General features: G+C 53.3%; 1 protein-coding gene across 1 annotated transcript in view; it reads right to left on the bottom strand.

The window, feature by feature from the left end:
• The window catches only part of LRP1 (LDL receptor related protein 1), an 84,725-nt gene extending 67,254 nt beyond the window's left edge, over nucleotides 1-17,471 (bottom strand). The window contains exons 1-6 of the mRNA XM_005571292.5: nucleotides 16,925-17,471; nucleotides 7,000-7,122; nucleotides 4,089-4,226; nucleotides 1,784-1,903; nucleotides 485-613; nucleotides 95-358 (exon numbers count right to left, since the gene is read on the bottom strand). Of these exons, the coding sequence (XP_005571349.1) occupies nucleotides 95-358; nucleotides 485-613; nucleotides 1,784-1,903; nucleotides 4,089-4,226; nucleotides 7,000-7,122; nucleotides 16,925-16,991 (841 nt within the window). The 5' untranslated portion in view covers nucleotides 16,992-17,471. The remainder of the gene's footprint in view (nucleotides 1-94; nucleotides 359-484; nucleotides 614-1,783; nucleotides 1,904-4,088; nucleotides 4,227-6,999; nucleotides 7,123-16,924) is intronic.
• Nucleotides 17,472-19,460: the final 1,989 nt, after the last annotated feature.

Here is a 19,460-nt window from a genome sequence, read left to right as displayed (position 1 = left end):
CCTGTGTAACTCCCGGCCTCTATTCCAGACAGCTTCCAGCTTTCCTGTCTCCCCTACCCTCCCCAGCCCTCCAAGCTGAGAGCAGGTGACTCACGGTGCAGACTGAGGGAGATGTTGATGGTGTGCTCATCCACGAAGCCCTTTAGGCCAGGCATGCGGGCACACTTGAGCTGCGTCTGGGCAGCATTGTCCCCAACATGCACCCAGCATACGGTCTCATTGGCGTAGCTGAAGTCCATGGCTGTGGTCTGCCGAGTGCTCGTAGGTGTGATGGTAGACACCTGGGCCCCACTCAGGTACGTGGCCAAGATGTTCTGGGAGTTGGCTATCAACAGCACAGGGGGCCGGTCTACTGGCTCTGAGAATGGGGAAGACAAGAGTCAGTGTAGCCAGGGCTCTAGGACCACCTCTCAGGCCACCACCCATCAGGGAATAGCATTGAGGGGGCTTAGTTAGCACTGTGGCCACAGGCAACCCCACCCACCATTCTTGGCCTTGCAGGAGCGGTTATCCGGCTGCAGCAGGTATCCTTCGACACAGCCACATATAAAGGAGCCATCTGTGTTGGTGCATAGCTGGCTACAGGTGCCGTACACTGAACACTCATCAAAATCTGCCGGGGAAAGGACAAGAATGTGGTCATTTCCAGTGTGACAAGGGCAGGGAAGTGGGTGATCATCAGACATGACCAACGTGTCCATCCTTACAGCCACCTTGAAGGACAGTCCGGCAGAATCTATTACAGCATGAAATGTGAAAACCTTATCACCCAGCAAGTCTAGTCTTGGAATCCACTCTAGAGAAACACACATGTACATATCATTCATTCATGCAGGGAAGATTTATTGAGTCCCCACTATGGGTCAGGTGCCAGAGGTACATCAGTGAACTTTAAAATAGACCCACATTGCTGTCCTCAGGAAACTTATATTCAGATAATAAATGAAATATAGTTACTATAATAACAAATGAAACAAAGTAAATAAAGTATATGTTAGAGGTGCTGGTGCCACGGAAAGAGAACAGGGATGGAGAATGCAGATGGCAGGGGTGTGATTTTAGAGGAGTCAGGGGACAGCTTCACTGAGAAGGTGGCATTTGCGCAAAGACCCGAGGGAGGCAAATTTAAAACAGAAAAGTTTGCATTGCTTGTAGCAGTGAAAAATTGGGAACATCTTACTCATCAACAGGGAGGTGACCAAGTAAACTGTGGTAAAAGTCATACGTCACAGTGGTTTCTAAAAGAATGATGTAGATCTTTACATATTAATACAGAAAAAAATTGTGGAACATACTGATGAGTGAAAAACTTGAAAATAATACATAGAGTATAGTATCATTTACGCAAAAAAGAGCACACAGTACTCTTGAGCAGTACTTCCAATTAGATTTTCTGTGAATACACACAGACAAACGCATAAAAAAGGGCCTGAAAGAGAGAGAGCAAACTGATAATAGAGTTGAACTCCAGGGAGAAGGGAAGGGGACCAGAATTGAGGGGGATTTGTCAAAGGGGACTTTGGTTTTATCTGTTAATGCTTCAGTTTTTTACAACAGAAAAATTTACATATAAACTATAATTTTAAGGTGAATTTTTAAAAGTCTGGTGGAAGCAAATGGTTAGAGCTCACAGTCATGCCCTGGGGTGGTGGCACCCCCTCTCTTGCACCTTCCTTCTAGTTTCTTATTCCAGCCAGGCTCCCTACCCCTCTCTGCCCCTCCCTGCCCACCTCAACTGGCCACTGGCACACACACATGCACACAGGCATATGCACTCACATACCTTTGCAGGTCTTGCTGTCTGCCTGAAGCTGAAAGCTGCTGTTGCAGTAGCAGGTGGGCCCATCGAGTGTGGGGACACAATGGTGCTGGCAGCCCAGGCGAGAGCAGTTGCCTCGAAGCTCTGTGTGGGGGCAGGAGAGACACATTCAGGTCACCAGATCTGGCACCGGCACACAGGCCACACCCTTCCCCTAAACCCAGTCAACCTTCAGAAACCACTTCTAAGGGCTGCAGTGTCAGAGATGGAAGGGGCCTTAGGAAGCATCTACCATATTTCACAAGTGAAGAAACTGATGCCCAGAGAGGCTATAAGAAAAGCCTAAGGTCACACAGCAAGTGATGGCTTAGAACCCACATGTCCCTGTTCTGGATGTTCTGGGCTACCTCTGTCCCCATTGAGAGGGGTTCTGGCACTTTGTTGGGGTCAACAGGAAGAGGGGACGGTGAGTCTTATCCCTTTCATATGCCTCTTGTCCACACTGCCTGGAGATTACAATGTTGGCTTCAGCTGGGGCTGAAGATTGGGCATGGAATTGTGCCTGTCCCCACAGGATCCCAGCTCTGGCCTGGAAGCACCCGTCTAACTCATCCCCCAAGCCCTAGAGGCCTCAGAGAGAAGACCTAAGGCCCAGGTAGAGGACGGGAAGGAGGAGCAAAACTGGTTCCCTCTGGATTCTTTTCTAATCTTTCTCCTGCCACTGACCCACTTCCACAGGGGAGACAGAAGGGAATGAGACAGGAGGGGGGAGAGGTGGGAGAGCAGTTGCCCCCCCTAGACCAGCGACCCAGTTAATGGCCTTGCGTGGGGCCAGGCAGCCTGGCCACAAAGACCCCTTTGTCCAGCGGCCTCACACCCTGGCTTCCCCCTCCACCCCCACCTAGGAGAGAGAGCCGCCCAAGATGCTAAGACGTTTAGAGGCACTAAGCCTGCCAGGAAGAGTTGGGATGGGGGGCCAAACCCCAGCAATTCTTTCTCCTCCCCACTTCCACCCGAGAGCCATTCGTGCTGCCTGCCCAGCCTTCCTCCACAGAGGGGGAAAATACCATTTGCTCTGGAAAACCTAGAAAAGAGTAACTTTTCTGGGTATAGGGTGAGGGGATGAGGAGGCCAATTTCTGTAATATCAGAGAAGGAGGTTCAGACCTGAGGTTTTTGAAGTTCTCTGTTGTTTTAGAGACTGTAAAGGTACTCAAAAGGAAGCAAACTTGAACACACGCCACCCGAGAGGAAGGGGTGCGCGTTGTCATTTAAGTCAGCCCCCAGGCCCACATTCTGCATCCTGTCCCAGGAGCTTCAGATGAAAACATGCAAAACCAACCAAAGAAAGGGAGAAAAATCTTCCACAAACTCCCTTGCTCCATCCTCCCTGCTCCTAGTGAACAGGATCCAGACGAGTCTCCTCCCACAGACAGATGTTTTCTCGGGCACACAGCACAGGACGCTGCCCCCACACCCAAGCACAGCCCCTCCCCTAGGGCCACGCTCATGGCCTCTCAAAGCCTCATGGCCTCTCAAAGCTGGCCTCTTGCTCTGGGCCCGGACCCCGAGGACAAGAGAAGGGAGAAGCCATTATTCCCTAACATGCAGGCTTGAGGCTCTTCCTCCCCCAACATGACTCACAAATGCTCACGCTGTGACCGGACTCTCCATGGCCCACAGGGCCCTTTGGGGTAAAGACTGTAGAGCTGGTGACCTGAGCCACAGGCTGGAAGCAGTCTGACTTATCATCCTAATGTTCCCACCTCGGCCTGAATGGTTTTCCTATCAACCACCTCAGACAGTCCAGACTGTCAGAGAGGGAGGGACCAAGGCAGCTTTAGGGCCCCCCAAAGATCTGCAGCTCCTGGGGGATGCCTTCTAGGGCACCCATAGGGGTGGCAGGTGGACTAAACTAGATTGCTAAGCTTTAGTCACAGCACCTCTGCTCCTCCCTGTGTTCACACTCAGGCATCATGCAGAAAACCTTTTGAAGAAAGGATCATACTATTTTAAAAAATGTATGAAAACACTGATCTCTCATCTTACAGAAGAAAAACTGCGACCTGGAGAGCGGTAGTGACTAGTCCGAGAACACAGAGCCAGAGGGAAGTGCCCAGGCTAGGGCCCACGGCTGAGGCCCACAGGGCTGTCTGACCAAGCTCCAAGCCCACGGGGCACATCAATTTTATCTGCTCTCTGAAGGCAAATCTAGGTAGGGGACCAGGACAAGGCCTCATCCCCACTGAAGGTGCCAGGACAGTCCTCGGAAGGTGGGCTGGCAACATGCTGCATCCACACAGGAGAGTAGAGAGTGGAAAAGTCCTTACCTCGGCAGTGGGGCCCCTCATCTGAGCCATCCATGCAGTCCTGGACTCCATTGCAGAGGCGAGACATGGGAACACACAGCTCGGTACCCAGGCAGTTATGCTCGTTCGGCTGGCATCGCTGGGCCTTGCTCTGTGGACCTGAGGGCAGACAGAAGGGTGGGTATGAACAAGCTGGCTATGGTGGCTCTCTGGCCAGCTGTTCACTGGGGACGAGGGGAGATAAAACTGGGGTTTCAGATCTCAGGAGGTCTCAGGGCTAGTTAGACTCTTCCACCTAGAACTCTGTTACAGCATTCCCCACAGTAGTCACACACCTGTAGGCAAACAGGCGGAGGTAGAAACTAGGCCTTCAGCAAAGAGTCCACCCCTCCAATGTCCCATACCTATGGACCCCAATGCCTCAACATTCTATGCTCAGGAGACAGGCTGAGGACAGCCTGGTTTTTTATGGTGACTGAGGTCAGTAAAAGGTTTTGATGATGCCGGGAGTGATGGCTCCTGCCTGTAATCCTAGCATTTTGGGAGGCTGAGGTGGGCAGATCACTTGAGGTCAAGAGTTCAAGATGAGCCTGGCCAACATGGTGAAACCCTGTCTCTACTAAAAATGCAAAAAATTAGCCAGGCATGGTGGCATGCACCTGTAGTCCCAGCTACTCGGGAGGCTGAGGCATGAGAATCGCTTGAACCCAGGAGGCAGAAGTTGCAGTGAGCTGAGACTGCACCACTGCACTCCAGCCTGGATGACAGAGTGAGATCTGTCTCAAAACAAACAAACAAAAACAGGTTTTGATAAGCTGAGGGAAGCAGAGTCCATGGCAGAGAAACTCCGATGATAAAGAAAAACTCCTTCCCATAGCTCCCAGTTTGCAGAACCCAGGGCCAAGAGTGGTACCAAATGTTCTAGACCTTCACTGTCCAATACGTAGCCCAGCCATATGTGGCTATCAAGCACTGGAAAGGCAACAAGTTCAAACTGTAAGTATAAAATGTACACTGGATTTTGATGACTTACCAGAAAAATGCAAAAGATTGCTAATGATTTTATATGAATATACTGTACTAAAGAGATAATAGTTTGGATCCATTGGATAAAATATTCAAATTAATTTCATCTGTTCATTTTTACCTTTTTTATGTGGCTACTAGAAAATTTCAAAATAGCACATGTGGTTTTTAATACATTTCTATTGGACAGCACTATTCTAGACTTCCAACCCCAAAGCAACAGGCCTGATAGAAGGATTTGGGAAGAATCAAAGGTTGTGGTCTGGCCAGGCATGGTGGCTCACACCTATAGTCCCAGAACTCTAGGAAGCTGGTTCAGGAGGATCAGAGGATCACTTGAGGTCAGGAGTTTGAGATCAGCCAAGACAACATAGTGAGACCCCACCTCTTAAAAAAAAAAAAAAAAAAAGAAGGTTGTGACCAACTGGTCATATCATCTCTGGAACTTCCTTTGTTGCTCTGGAGGATGGATGAGATAGAGAGACTACTGTCTATTGGCCCCCAAGCCTGGACATGGTGTGTGAGTGACAGTGTCTATGATCCATGTGTGCCTGGACAGGAGTCCACATACACAACTGAGGGTGTGGCTGTATAGCATGCAGGGGTGTGTAGTGAGAGTGTACCTGTGTGTCTTTCTGTATGCTGGTGTTTCTGGCCTCAGTATGTGAGTTTCCATGTGAATCAATCTGGGTTTGTGTGTCTGGGGACATCTATCTGAGTATACAGTGTGTTTCTGCATCCACATTTGAGTGTGACTCTGTGTTACTGGGAGAATGTGTTTGTGCCTTTGGGTGGGAGGTGGGCTCATCAGTGCCAGGTGGGTCTGTGTGTGATGTTATGAGTCCAGGGGGTATGAGCGTGAACAGAGTGGTAATGCATATAAGGTGAGGTTTACAGCAAACTGAAGGAAGAACGAACAAAAAGAGCCAGATCTGGCCCTTCTGCATGACTTTCTTTACTTCTAATGCAAGAATCAGGGTCAAAAGTGTGGGGGAGCAGGTGGCATCAGACAAGAAGAGACTCCAGGCTGAAGCACCCCGCCATACATATACTCGCTGAATACCCCTGGCCCCCACCCTCCAGGGCAGAGTGTAGGGGTGAGGCAGAGCCCATTCGTGGCTCCCTTTCCAGCCCTAAAATTACCCCTGATAATTATGGGTGGGGGTGTGGGGACAGAACACCAGATAGGACTGGAGCAGGATAAAGCCCACGAGAGAACAGAGACAGACCTAGGAATGCAGGGTCGCTTTGACTCTGGCCCAGATTAACCAAGCAGGGGAGGGGCTAAAGGTGGAGCCACCAGGACTGTGCCAGCTATCCAGGACTCTGGGGTCCCACCAACAAGTTCTCCACCTCCCTTGGCAGGGCAAAAGCTGGGCGGGGACCTTTCTCCCAGTTAAAACAGCTGCCTCTGATTACACCACTTACTGGGGGCAGGGGAAGGCGGGGGTGGCGGGAAACGCACAGGGGTGGGGCTTCTGGTATGGGGCTGAGCAAGTGCCAGTGGCCTCTGGCCTGGGAGCAAAAGGACAGAGGAAGATCTGAGGATCCGACAAGACCTGGGGCCAATCATCAAGGGTCAGGGAGGATGAGAGAGGGAACGAGGGAAGAGCTGGAAGGAAAGGGAGGCCAGGCCATCTTCTAGCAAAGCTGTCAGCCCAGAGAACACTGTCTTGGGGTGCATCACCTGAGGGAGAAATCTGAGGCGCCATTTCTAAGCCCAACAGGCACCACGCGAAGCATTCTGAAGGGGGTAAAGGACAGTTTTAGCTGTGTCATGGACAAATACAATCACTGCGCAAGGTCCATGCCAGGCTAGGCATCAGCTGTCCTCCTCCCAAACATCTGCCAAAGGAAGAGGGATAAGTTAAGGGTTTGGGGAGAAGAATCCAGAAAAGGTACTTACAAATCTCAGGGGCCTCGTCAGATCCGTCTGGGCAGTCCCTCTCACCATCACACCGCCAGCCCTTTGAGATACAGGTGATTTGATCTCTGCAGGCAAACTGCTTGGGGCTGCAAGTCTTAGGGGCTAGAGCAAGGAAAGAAAGGGGATATAAATGAAGGGTGGAGGCTGACTCTGTGGCCCTAAAGTTCCTTAGGACTCCTTTTCCTTCCCTAGCATCAGTTTCCATCTGGCCCAGACCCTGAGCCATGGTCTATGTGCCTGGGGGTGTCAGGGGGTGGCTTTGGGTAGTTCCTACACACCGTGTATCTGTGGTGGGGGTGGGGGGATCCAGAAGCACATTTTACTGCACCCCTCCAAGTCCTCTAGGCTGCCTGTTCCTAGGAGTCATGGTCAAAGCCTTTGCTATTTTTGGTTACTGTGATCAGACATCAGCACCCCCTGGCTTTGATGACAGAGTGATGGTGAAGGGGGGTACATTTAGGCCTTGACATGTTTTCTCTTTATCTTCCTCTGACTACTACTACAGGCCCAGAGCTGGTCTTATCTAACCTCTCTGCTTCTCTGCCTTCTGGGACGCTCCTGGTCCCCTGACCCATCACCCCATACTTCCCAACCCCTAATCACTAGGCCCCCAGCTGGAAGCAGTGGGGAGGGATGCCTTTCGCACACACAGTAGTTGGAGATGGTATTAGCAGAGGCACAGGAGGGCAAGGCTGGGCAGGAATGGGCAGGATGGAGAGCCCTGCTTCCATCTCCATTCCCTAATTTTTTTTTTTTTTTTTTTTTTGAGGCAAGGTCTCACTCTGTCCCCCAGGCTGGAGTGCAGTGGCACAATCTCAGCTCACTGCAACCTCCACTTCCCGGGCTCAAGCAATTCTCCTGCCTCAGCCTCCCCAGTGGCTGGAACTACAGACATGCATCACCATGTCCAGCTAATTTTTGTATTTTTAGTAGAGACAGGGTTTCGCCATGTTGCCCATGCTGGTCTCAAACTCCTGACCTCAGGTGATCCACCTGTCTTGTCCTCTCCATTCTCTAAAGACACAGCCTCCCTTGGTTAGACCTCAGGGGTACTTTCAGTAGACATCCTTAGAGGGAAGAAGCACCTAAAGATTTTCAAGATATCAGAATTGGGGAGCAGAGGAAGGGGGATGGCTGAAATGAACTCTAGGAACTGGTTTCAGTCCAGTCAACCTAGTTAGCTACTATATTCAGGACCTCTTGGCCCTACCCTCCCACCCCAACCAGACTTCTTTCACTCCTACCCCATTCTCTTCCCTCATCCCCAAGGAGGAATTAAGAGTGGTGACAAGTAACTCTCTTTTTTTTTTTTTTTTTTTTGAGACGGAGTCTCGCTCTGTCACCCAGGCTGGAGTGCAGTGGCCGGATCTCAGCTCACTGCAAGCTCCGCCTCCCGGGTTCACGCCATTCTCCGGCCTCAGCCTCCCAAGTAGCTGGGACTACAGGCGCCCGCCACCTCGCCCGGCTAGTTTTTTTTGTATTTCTTAATAGAGACGGGGTTTCACCGTGTTAGCCAGGATGGTCTCGATCTCCTGACCTCGTGATCCGCCCGTCTCGGCCTCCCAAAGTGCTGGGATTACAGGCTTGAGCCACCGCGCCCGGCCGACAAGTAACTCTTTTTTTTTTTTTTTTTTGAGATGGAGTTCTGCTCTTATTGCCCAGGCTGGAGTGCAATGGCGCAATCTTGGCTCACTGCAACCTCTGCCTCCTGGGTTCAAGGGATTCTCCTGCCTCAGCCTCCTGAGTAGTTGGGATTACAGGCATGCGCCACCACGTGCAGCTAATTTTGTATTTTTAGTAGAGACAGGGTTTCTCCATGTTGGTCAGGCTGGTCTCAAACTCCCGACCTCAGCTGATCCATCTGTCTCAGCCTCCCAAAGTGCTGGGATTACGGGAGTGAGCCACCATGCCTGGCTGACAACTAACTCTTGTTGTGGGCTCAGTATGTGCCAAGAACTGTGGTAAAGCAGTTTTTTCCATGTATCATCTTATTTAATCCCCTCCACAGTATGACAAAGTGGGGACAACTAATACCACCATTTCACAGATGAAGAAATTGAGCCAGGTGACTTGGCCAGGGTCAAATAGCTGGCAAGTGACAAAACCAGGACTCAGACCAGCTAAGCTGACTCCAAACTCTGAACCAGTGAAATCCGCACCAGACCTCCCATTCCCACTCCTCCCAACCTCTGTCACCACATCCTTCACAGGAGGAACAGTCACCCACCCCTTCTCCCCCACCCAAGGCTGGGCTCCCAGTCTCCCGGCCTTTCGTGCCTTTTCCTCAGCCTGTGCCATCGCATTTCTATTCTGCTGGCACACACTGAAGGCCAGCTCTATGCCAGGCACTGCACTAGGCATCAGGGTGCCAAGGAGGGTGAGATGACCCTTTGCCCCGCAGAAGCCAGAGTCGCCTGAGAAGATAGCTGTACCCAACTAATGCAAATGCAGGGCAGAGACAGAAGTATAAGGAAAATGTCAGGGGGTTCAGAGGAGGGAGGGAGTCTGATGGGAGCCACACCGAGATGTCCTCCCTCCTAACCCCCACCGCTGGCAGGGGGGACCGCACTCAGGCCCCTGGCCAAAATGACCGAGTTCAGGAAACACATCAAGGATGGCCTAGCCAGGCTCCCCCTTCAGCCCCCCTCTCCTGGCCCCCACCCTGAGCCTGGAATAAAGGCCCCTTGAGGAGGTGGATAATGCTGAGTTCATTGCCCCACTGGGCCAGCTGTGAGGTCTTCCCGGGAAACACAGCCCGCCAGCCTAGTTAGCATGCCGGAGAACTGTCCGCTTCCCCTGACCAGCCGTGGCCGGCTGAGGGGGAAGAGGGGGGCTGGAATGGGACTCAGAGGCAGATGGGATGTTTGGAGCCCAGAAACAGACCCCCCGTGCCACCCACCTGGGACTTGGTCCATGCCCTGGCTCCTCCCAGGGGCAGAGTGCACAGCCAAGGCCTGAGGTCACCGGGTGGTCACCTAACCTCCCCTCCATTTCACATCCCAGCCATGGTGCCCCCTCCTTTAGCCTTCACTGAGTCCCCCCACTGTCCCCCACCCCCATTTTTGGCCTGAACTCCACAGAGGAAACAGCAGCTGGCAAACTCCAAAAGCTGGAATGAGAGAGATTCACAAACCAGATGTGCTCTTGCAGGGAGGGGATGGGGGATGGGGCAAGTGAAAGGAAGAGGAGGGACCAGGCCCCTATCCCACAGCAGCACCAGGGGAGGGGGCCACATCTCCTGAGGGCCTGGCCAGCACAAGGATTGCAGAGAGATACGTGAAAGAACTTCCTGTCAGGGCTGATGTTGAAGGCCCCAGGAATCTGGAGTGAGAAGGCTAAGGCCTGTCTTTGATTTCCTTCAGCGGGAGAGGGAAGAAAGAAACAAATAAACGACTTTGGGGCAGTCTACACAGCCAAGGGAAGCCTCACTCAGAGCTGGGAGGGAGCCGTGATGGGGGTGGGGTAGGATACTTATCATCTGCTTAGAGGGAAAGCCAACCCCACTCCCCTCAGCAGAGCCTTCTGTGTCTGAATCCAGCACCCAGAAAACCCACCTTTGCGGCCTGCAGTTTAGATGAGAGAACAACATCGCGCTAAGGCCTTCCCACCTCCTGGCCCGCATGAGAGAACCTGGCGGTCTCCATGACTGATAGGAGCTAACCCTTTCACCTTGCTAACCACCAGCCACTGATTGGAAATACAGTAACTATTAACTCACTTAGTTCCTACAACCCTGTGAGGTGGGTGCCCTTGCAACCCCCATCTCACACATGAGGAAGCTGAGGCACAGAGTGACGGTAACTGAGCAGGTGGTTTCCTCATTGGCCATGGAATGGAGCCAGGTTAAGAAAGGAAACCAGGCCAGGCATGGTGGCTCACGCCTGTAATCCCAGTACTTTGGGAGGCCAAGGCGGGCGGACCATGAGGTCAGAAGATCGAGATCATTCTGGCTAACGCGGTGAAACCCCGTCTCTACTAAAAATACAAAAAATTAGCTGGGCGTGGTGGTGGGCACCTGTAGTCCCAGCTACTTGGGAGGCTGAGGCAGGTGAACCAGGGAGGCAGAGCTTGCAGTGAACTGAGATCGCACCACTGCACTCCAGCCTGGCAACAGAGAGAGAAAGATAAAGAAAGAAAAGAAAGAAAGAAAGGGAGGGAGGGAGGGAGTGAGAGAGGAAGGAAGGAAGGAAGGAAGGAAGGAAGGAAGGAAGGAAGGAAGGAAGGAAGGAAGGAAGGAAGGAAGGAAACCAGCTGGGCGCAGTGGCTCCCGCCTGTAGTACCAGTACTTTGGGAGGTGGAGGCGGAGATGGGCAGATCACTTGAGGTCAGGAGTTCGAGATCAGCCTGGGCAACATGGTGAAACCCCGTCTCTACTAAAAATACAAAAATTAGCGGGAGGCGGAGGTTGCGGTAAGCAGATATTGTGCCATTGCACTCCAGCCTGGGTGATGGAGTGAGATTCTGTCTCAAAAACAAAACAAAACAAAAACAAAAAACTAGGAAGGGAAATTACAGGGAGCACGCTGTCGTTCTCTGGCCCTGGCAGTGGGGAGAGGATTATGAGGGGTGGCCTTCAGGGCTCCTCAGAGAGGAGGGGAGGGCACAGAGGAGAGAGAGAGGAGCAAGAATGGGACAGAGGAAGGGGAAGACAGGCAGGAGAAGAAGGAGGAGAGAACTACAGAGGAAGGAGAGAGAGCGAGTTTGGAGGAAGAACACCAGGACACAGGGGCCGTCTGTTCTCAGCTTTGCCTGAAGATGAATGTGACTGCCATGCTAACTTGGCCAACACCCTGCCCCACCCCCCCAAACCCAGGCACCCAGCCCAGCCATGGCCCCCAGGGCCACCAAACTGAAGCCAGGGCAGGAGGTGTAGAGTTGGGTGTGCGTCCAGACACAACACAGACCCCACTGCCCTGCTTGAGCCTTGGCTGTCATCCTCTGTCCCATTCTGGGACCTTAGGGGTGGGGAAGTGGGGTGAGAATTCCTGGCCAGAGAAGGTGACAGCGAAGTCCAACCCTGAAGGAGTCTTCTCCAGAGGAGGGGAACCCATCCTTTGATACCCCTTGAGGGAGCGAGGGCAAGGGCGAGGAAGAGAGCTAAGACCTTAGAGGTGCTTCTTAAAGGACAAACAGACTCAGGGACTGCAAAAGCATGACAGGGACCCTTGGGGCCCTTTTTAAGAGTGGACACAGCAGAAGGAGAGATAGGCTCCCCTCTGAGATAGGTGAGAGGGGGATTTTTGAAAGGGAACCACATGATATAGCTAAGGGAACAGAGTTGGGGGAGGATGCTCAAGGGGGCGGGGACAGAGCCTGCAGGAATCTGAATTTTCAACCCTATGGGGGTGGGGCAGCAAGGGCCTCCCAAACCCAAACCGAGAGGTTTTCATTGAATTTTATGTATTTTGGGTGTTGCCCGGTGGCTCCTTCCTGAGGCTCAGACACATTTTTGTCATTCCTGAGTCTGGGCCTCTGCTTTGCGGCCTGGACAGACAGACAGACAGGGTGGCTTGGACAGCCAGGGGAGGGGAAGGGTCTCCGCTTCCATTCTGAGTCAATATTGACGCAGCAGGACATTAGCCTGACCCGTGACCTCCCCCACCAGCTTTTCCTTTCCCCACAAATAAAAGCCAGACCCCTAGAAGGCCTCCAGAGGTCACCATATCACTCACCAGGCATTTCTAAGCCTCCCCTCCTTCTCCCCCCACCCCAGCCACACACGGCTTATGCTCACCAGAGTAAAAGCTCCAAGCTCTTGACTCACTCCTTACATTTTTCTCCAGTTCTTAGGCTCCTGGTCAGGAGGAAGTTCTGCCAGAAGTCTAACCTCCCTCCTTCCTTCTGAAATACCTCCTTTCTCCCTCCTAGCCCACAAAGGGTATCAAGTTCTTTTCTTCCAGAAACATTCTCTCCAAAACCTATTCCCCAAATTAGTGGAGGGGGAAGAAGAAAGAGGAAGTCGGAGGAAAGTGGAGAGGAAACTTTTGGTGCTGAACTGGACACTGGGTCTGGCCAGGAAGGGGGAAAAATAGCCAAAACAGAGGGGAGGGAGCTAGGGGGTAAGTGGGAAAGCCTCAAGAGACTCTTGCTCCCAAGAAGCTTTTGGGATACCAAGAGGCCTAGATGTGGGTAAATGGAGATAGGCAGAGAAAAATAAGACAAGTTACAGAGACGCAGAAAGAAGGGCAGATAATGTCACAAAGGTTTGGCAGTAAGAGATGAACCGAGAGGGTGAGAGACAGAGTTTCTAAAAAGCCAAGACAGTGCACACTAATGAGAGACAGACAGAAAGACAGACAGACAGGCAGAAAAGCCAGGAAGGGGGCTCAGTCCAGAAATTGCCAAGGCGATGACACAGTTGTCCTGGGATGAACCCAGAGAATGACTACTCCATTGGGCCTAGGGTAGGGTGGGAGCAAGATCTGTCCTAGCTTGGAGAGACAGTGTCGGTCCTAGGCAGTGCCGGATGCAAGGGAGACCCAGAATAGGGACCACTACCACCCCTGGAGTCAGAAGGGTAGAAAGGAGGAAGGAAAATGGAGGTCTTCCATCAGGGAAGCTAAGGCCTGGGGGGAGAGGCTCTCATCTCCCTTGGGGGAGCAAGAGGGACCACTCTCCACATACACCCCTCACCTCCTTCCCAGGGAGGGTTTATATTGGTGCCTGAAGCCATCGCACCGGAAACACTCCAAAGCCAACTGCTTCCTTCTCCAAACAATGCAGGATCCTGCTAACCAGGCTGAAATCTGGGACAGAAGGGGGAGGCAGGTTCTCTACCGCTCAAATCCAGCACCACCAAGTCAGGGGCCTTCCCACAGTACCGTTCAACTGCACCCAGATGCCTCAAGAGCAATAAGCCCACACCCAGAGCTGGAGGACCTGAAAGGTAGAGAGTCTAAGGAGCAAGGAGGACCCTGAGAAGAGAGTACTGGGAGGGAATAAAACTAGGCTTTGGGGTTCTGATGTGCAAGGGCTCACACTGCAGCAGGAGGAGAGAGAGTTAGACTTGAGTAAGGAAGGGCTTCCCAAAAGGTAAGGAAGGGGTTTTGAAGAATGGGGGCATCTGGACAGGAACTGACTGGCCAGAACCTGGGCTGTCATCCTTTGGGAGGCTCAGTGATGGAAGGGTGGTTGAGGGTTAAAAAAAAAAATGGAGAAAATGAAGAGAGGAGAGAGAACAAGAGAACAAGATCGGAAGAAAAAGATGTCTAGTGAAGCAGCCCTAAACATCAAAATATCCCTCCAACCCCAAAATGAATTTCTTACACATTCTTGCTTTAAAAGACAGTGAGGCAAAGGGAGACGTTTAGGATGTGAGTCTGATCAGGGAGAAAGGAGTCTGGAACTCTCTCAGGGATCCAGGACGCTAACACCCCAGCTTCGTAACTCACTTCCACTGTACCTACTCTAGTAACTGGTAATATGCTGGCTCAAGGGGGTGGGTGGAGAAAGGTCAGGAAAAAGGGAGGGAGGAAGTCAGCCTTATTCTCTGAGCTGTATCTGTCTGGGGGTACCCTCCCCACTAGAAAATGTTCCCCAATCTCAGCAGGGCCCTCAATAGTCCCTCTTCCCATTCTCCACCCCATCTTTCTCCAATCTCTCCAGCAGCAGGTACACTCAATTTTGTCACTAGTGGGGAGTGATGTTACTCCCCAAAGGGCAGGGGACCCCGGAGGCAGATTCAGACATAGAAGAGAAAGTAGAAGAGGTAGGAAAGCCCCTAGGATTGCTGCCCTGGAGAGAAAGCAGCAAGGCTGTGATAGCAGGAGGAAGATTACATACTAAGTCAGGTGAGCTGGGTCATTTTCATTCTCTGGAAAGTAAACAAGAAAGTTCAGTGTTGATGGACCCCGAGGCAAGAGGGCAGGGGTTAGGGATAAGGGATCCTCTAGGCTGCCTCTGGATGGAGTTGAACTTACATTTCTGTGCAATTCTCCTTTCTCACCACCCTGTACCCAAGAGTGGGGTGGAGCTGATTATTTATATTCCCACTCCCAAGGCAGAACCACTGGTGTGTGTTTCGGGAGGGGTCCTCTCCTGGGGTTTCAGATAGTTTGATCTGAGCTGGAGATACAGAGGGGGTATGGGTGAACATTTTAAGAAAGGGTAGGGAGATAAGGAGAACATGTCCAGTCTCTCTCTTCCACTAACTTGGTGTGGCAAATAGAACTCCTTTAGGGCCCTGGGAGTGACACTATCTGGGGTCCCTTCCTGACCTTCCTTGCTCTCCACAGAAACCCTCTTGCTTCTGCCTAACTCTAGCCACCTTCCTTCATGGGGCTTCTGATGGGTCTCTCTCTCTCTCAGTTTTTTTTTCTATTCCTCTCAGAAGTGGTTGCAACGCCAATCTCCCTGCCTCAGTTTCCCTTCTCACCTCACAGGGCTGAAAACAAGAGAAAAACACATGATAATGACAGGAGTTATGCACAGATAATGACTGGCTGTGCGATGTGTGGAGGATATTCAGGCAAAGCTCCTCTCCTACTCCGGGGCAGATAATTGGTGGGGTGGGGGTGGGGGGTAGACAGTCCCCAAGAGGGCACAACTGAGGGCCACTAAATATGTTTTTTGGGGGCACAGCTGCTTCCTGACCCTGTAAGTCTCCTCCCCCAATTGAAGCAAGTTAGGAAGAGGGAGGGAGATAATCTGGTTTGAGAAAAACTTTCCCAATCCCACTCTGGCAGGACAGAGGAGGGGGTGTATGATGGTATTGGGCCCAGTTTTGTCTTTGGATGAGAGGGCTAAGATGACAGGAAGGGATGAGATCCCACCCCGTCTCAAATCAGGGACCTAGCCCAGCCCAACCCCATGACCCCAGCTTAACGCTTAAAGCTTGGGCAAGACTTGAACCAGTGACTCACAAGTAAGAGAAAAAAAACAGCTGACAAGAAAAGGGAAGAGAGGCACCCCATTTCCCCAAAAGGATGCAGTTCTAGCCTAAGCCTAACTGCAATATACAAAATGTGTATACATGGGATTTTGGGCTTGGAGGGGTGCAGGGAATAAACCCATTTACTAAAGGAGTGTGGGGGCACAGTCATAATCCCCATCCAACCTCCAGCTCTCCTTCCAATCCAACTGTGATGAAGCCAGAAGTCAGGGAGAAGGCAGCCTCCCCCACCCTCCTACCCCAGCATTCCAGGCCATTCTCCAGTCCCCTTCCCCAATGATGACATCTGACGTTTTTTCATCTCAAAGCTCCCAGGAATTAAGAAGGAAAATTCAAAGTCACATAGTATGGCGAGCTCCCCCTCTCTGCCCCCCAACACAGCCCTACCCCAGGCCACTGACAGAGGCCCTGAGAGGGGGAAGAGCCCACTTCAGCACCCAGGCCTCCAGCCGGGGCTCTGGGGTCCATTTCAGCCCAAGCAGGGGGCCCTCCCTCTCCCCATCCACAGCCTTCCCGGGCCTGCCTGCCCTGTGCCCAGCAGGGTACCCCTGGCCTGGCTCCCCCTTCGAGCTACAGAGGTCACTGCAAAAAGCCCCCCCACCCCACCCCCACCCCCTTTTGCAGCCGAACATTGCAAATCCGGATTCCTTCACAATTCAGATGGGGGGTGGGGGGGTTGGAGGATGTAGGGGAGGCGGAGGCCCTCCCCGAACAGAGATAGGAAAAGAAGGCCTCTCCTCCCCAGGATCAGAAAAATGGGGATCCCTCTTCTCTGTACCCAGGCCTCTGGTCTTTGTTTGTGCTGGGGGGCCCCGGAAGCATCATTTGCCCAGGGCCCCCATCCCCCAAATCGGACCCCCATCCCCGCCCCCAGTCGGGCCGCTGCTGTGTCAGCTGGACTGGGATAACAAAAGGCACCCCCTCCCGCGTCTCCCTTCCCCATCCGTATGCAGGAGTGGGGGCTGGGGAGAGGGTGCCCCCAGGGGTCCAAGGGGGACGCGGAATCTCACTCACCGTCGATAGCGGCCGCGACCAGAGCTGAGAGCAGGGGCAGCAGCAGGAGCAACGGCGGGGTCAGCATGGTGTGGGCTGATGCAAGCAGCAGCCCCTTCCCCTCTGGTCCTGCTACTTCTCTCCTTCACCCCCCCAATTGGGGGGTCCCCCTTTTCCTCCTTTCCCCCTCCTTCTTCTCTATTCTTATTCTTTCCTTCGGCAAAGCGCACCAGGGGCGTGGGTGAAGAGGTAGAGTTCCGAGCCCCTTGGGGAGGGCCTGCTGACTGGGGTGCGCCCCTGCCCCCAAATCCAAACCCTTCACCCCACCCCCCCGCTTCACTCCTCGCTGCTCTTTCCCCCTCCCCGGGCGAAGCTCACAGCCCCATCTCGGAGCCGCCTCCGGCTGCAAAAATGCACAATTGGGAGGAGGCGGGGAGGGGGGGTGGGGGGCGTGGACCGGGTAGGGGAGCCTTTCAAGGGGGCTTGATGGAGCTCTGGGGGTTCCCCTCGTTTCCGCCTCCTCAGTGCATGGGCCTGGAGCTCGCACCGCTGTTCCCCGGACTGAAGTGCCGAGGAGGGGGCTGATGGGGGAGAGGGAGGGGACGGGTAGAGGAGGGAGGGAGGGAAGGGGCGGGGAAAGAAAAAAGGTTGGTGGGGGGGAGAAAGAGCTACGCGGCAATCCGGTGAGTGCGCATGCGCCGGTTTGACGCGCTGCCCGGGGGAGGGGGACGCGGACCCGCGACAGGGTTAGGAGTTCTGGAAAGCGGTCCGAGCGTGGGGGTCCCGAGGACTCGCTAGCTAGTTTGGGGCCTGGGGCGCCCTCTCCCCTGGCTGGACCCTCATCCCTGGTGCTCCAGAGAGCTGAAGGGGCCGAGGGTGGGATTGGGCAGTGGGCGGAGAGCTGAGCGGCTCCCCTTTGAAACTCAGTGTCATACTCTAGATTTCAGGCTCCCTCCGGGGGCGTCCGGGACTCGGTGGTCTGGGCCGAGGCCCGATTTTCTAGGGGAACCCTGAAGGTGCCTCCTCTGCCCGGGGTGGGGACAGGGGCAGCCAGTCCGCGGGGAAGGTGCAGGGAAAGGCTGAGCTTTGATTTGGAGACTTTGGAAGACCGGACTGGGATTGGGGCCTGCGGAGGAGGGGGCGGGGTGGGGGAGGGACCGAGAGGACCCGCCCCCACCTTGCTCCAGGGCTCGGAGTAAACAGGGACACCCGCGGGGACACGCCGGAGCTTGTCCTCCCGCGTGGGACTCGGGGATGGAGCCCACCTTAGTACCCGCCCACCCTGCTCGCCCAGCCCTGGGCACGGGAGGGGCAGGCCCTGGTTTGGAGGGAGGTGAGTCACCAGCGGGTGGGGTTGAGGAAGGGCCACCTCCTTTCGCCCAAGAAGCCGGGGCTCATTTATTTTTCTGCTTTTTTTTTTTTTTTTAAATACCTTCTGACTGGTTTGCCATCAATTCAGAGTTCTAGATTCCTAGAGCCAGGATTTGGAATAAGATGAGGGACTCTGGACCTTCATTTCTAGGCCTCGGGTTCCAAGAAGGTGTCTGCTGAGTGCCGGACCTTTGTCCCCAGGCTCAGCCCACACGGGAATGATACTTTGCAGAAGGCAGGCGCCGGGCGGTTCCCAGGGGCCAGTGAACGTGCTTCTGGCCACTGCCCCCTTCTGGGCGGCGTTTTATGGCTGTTCCCTTAGTGTCTGACTTTCTGGGTGTCTGCATGTCAGAGTTCAAGGAGCCGGGCAGACGACGTCGGCTGCCAAAAATTGACGCTGGAGAGGAGGGACGATTCCCCCTTTTACGTTCTAGTCACAGAAAGATCCCCACTCCAGTCTGTCCTTGGCAGAAACAGGAGCAGCACAAAGGACTTGCCTCCTAATGACAGTGATCTCAACCTTTAGCTTCTTCCAGCCGGCTTTGCTCAGCGCCGTGGCCACCTGCCTTTAGTCTCCCGGGCTAGAAACCTCAGACTTTTTGCCAACTCAAGGGGGCCTTTCCTTCCTATATCCAATCTTGCCAGCCTATGCTCCAGGCTTGTCGTTTTTTTCCTTTGAAATATATCTCAGATTTCCTCCATTTCCACTGCTGGAGAGTTGCTCCAGGCAAGAATAGGGTCTTATTTCTCCTTTTATCCAGCTCCCATAGCCCAACACAGTGTGAGACGCACTGTGGGGACTCACCAAATGCCTCTGAGGTTCCTCCCAGGGCCCCTCCCAGTATTGGGATTCAAGTGAAATCAGGTTGAAACAGACTTGGTTGGACAAGGTTGGACAGCTTGACAGCTTTGAAAGGAAAATGGTATCTGGAGCAACCACATGTAGCCTGAGAGGGCTTGAAGGGGCTTTCCTCCCTCCCCCTACCCATCTGTCAGGTGACTCTTCCAAAAACTGCTCTCCCTGTGTCTCTTCCTTGCTGGGGAAACTCTAGTGGGTGTCTATAGACCAGAGTCAGATGTGAACTCCTCTTCAGTCATGGTCTTCCAAAACCTGGCCTCAGTCAGCATGCACTTCTCACTTGCAACCTCCTATCCCCTGCTATATCCTGAATGTGAATGTGTATTA

This window comes from Macaca fascicularis, chromosome 11, assembly GCF_037993035.2.
Source record: "Macaca fascicularis isolate 582-1 chromosome 11, T2T-MFA8v1.1".
NCBI classification, from domain to species: Eukaryota; Metazoa; Chordata; class Mammalia; order Primates; family Cercopithecidae; genus Macaca; species Macaca fascicularis.
Note: the sequence above shows the minus strand (reverse complement) of the source record. Positions and strands in the feature narration are given on the sequence as shown.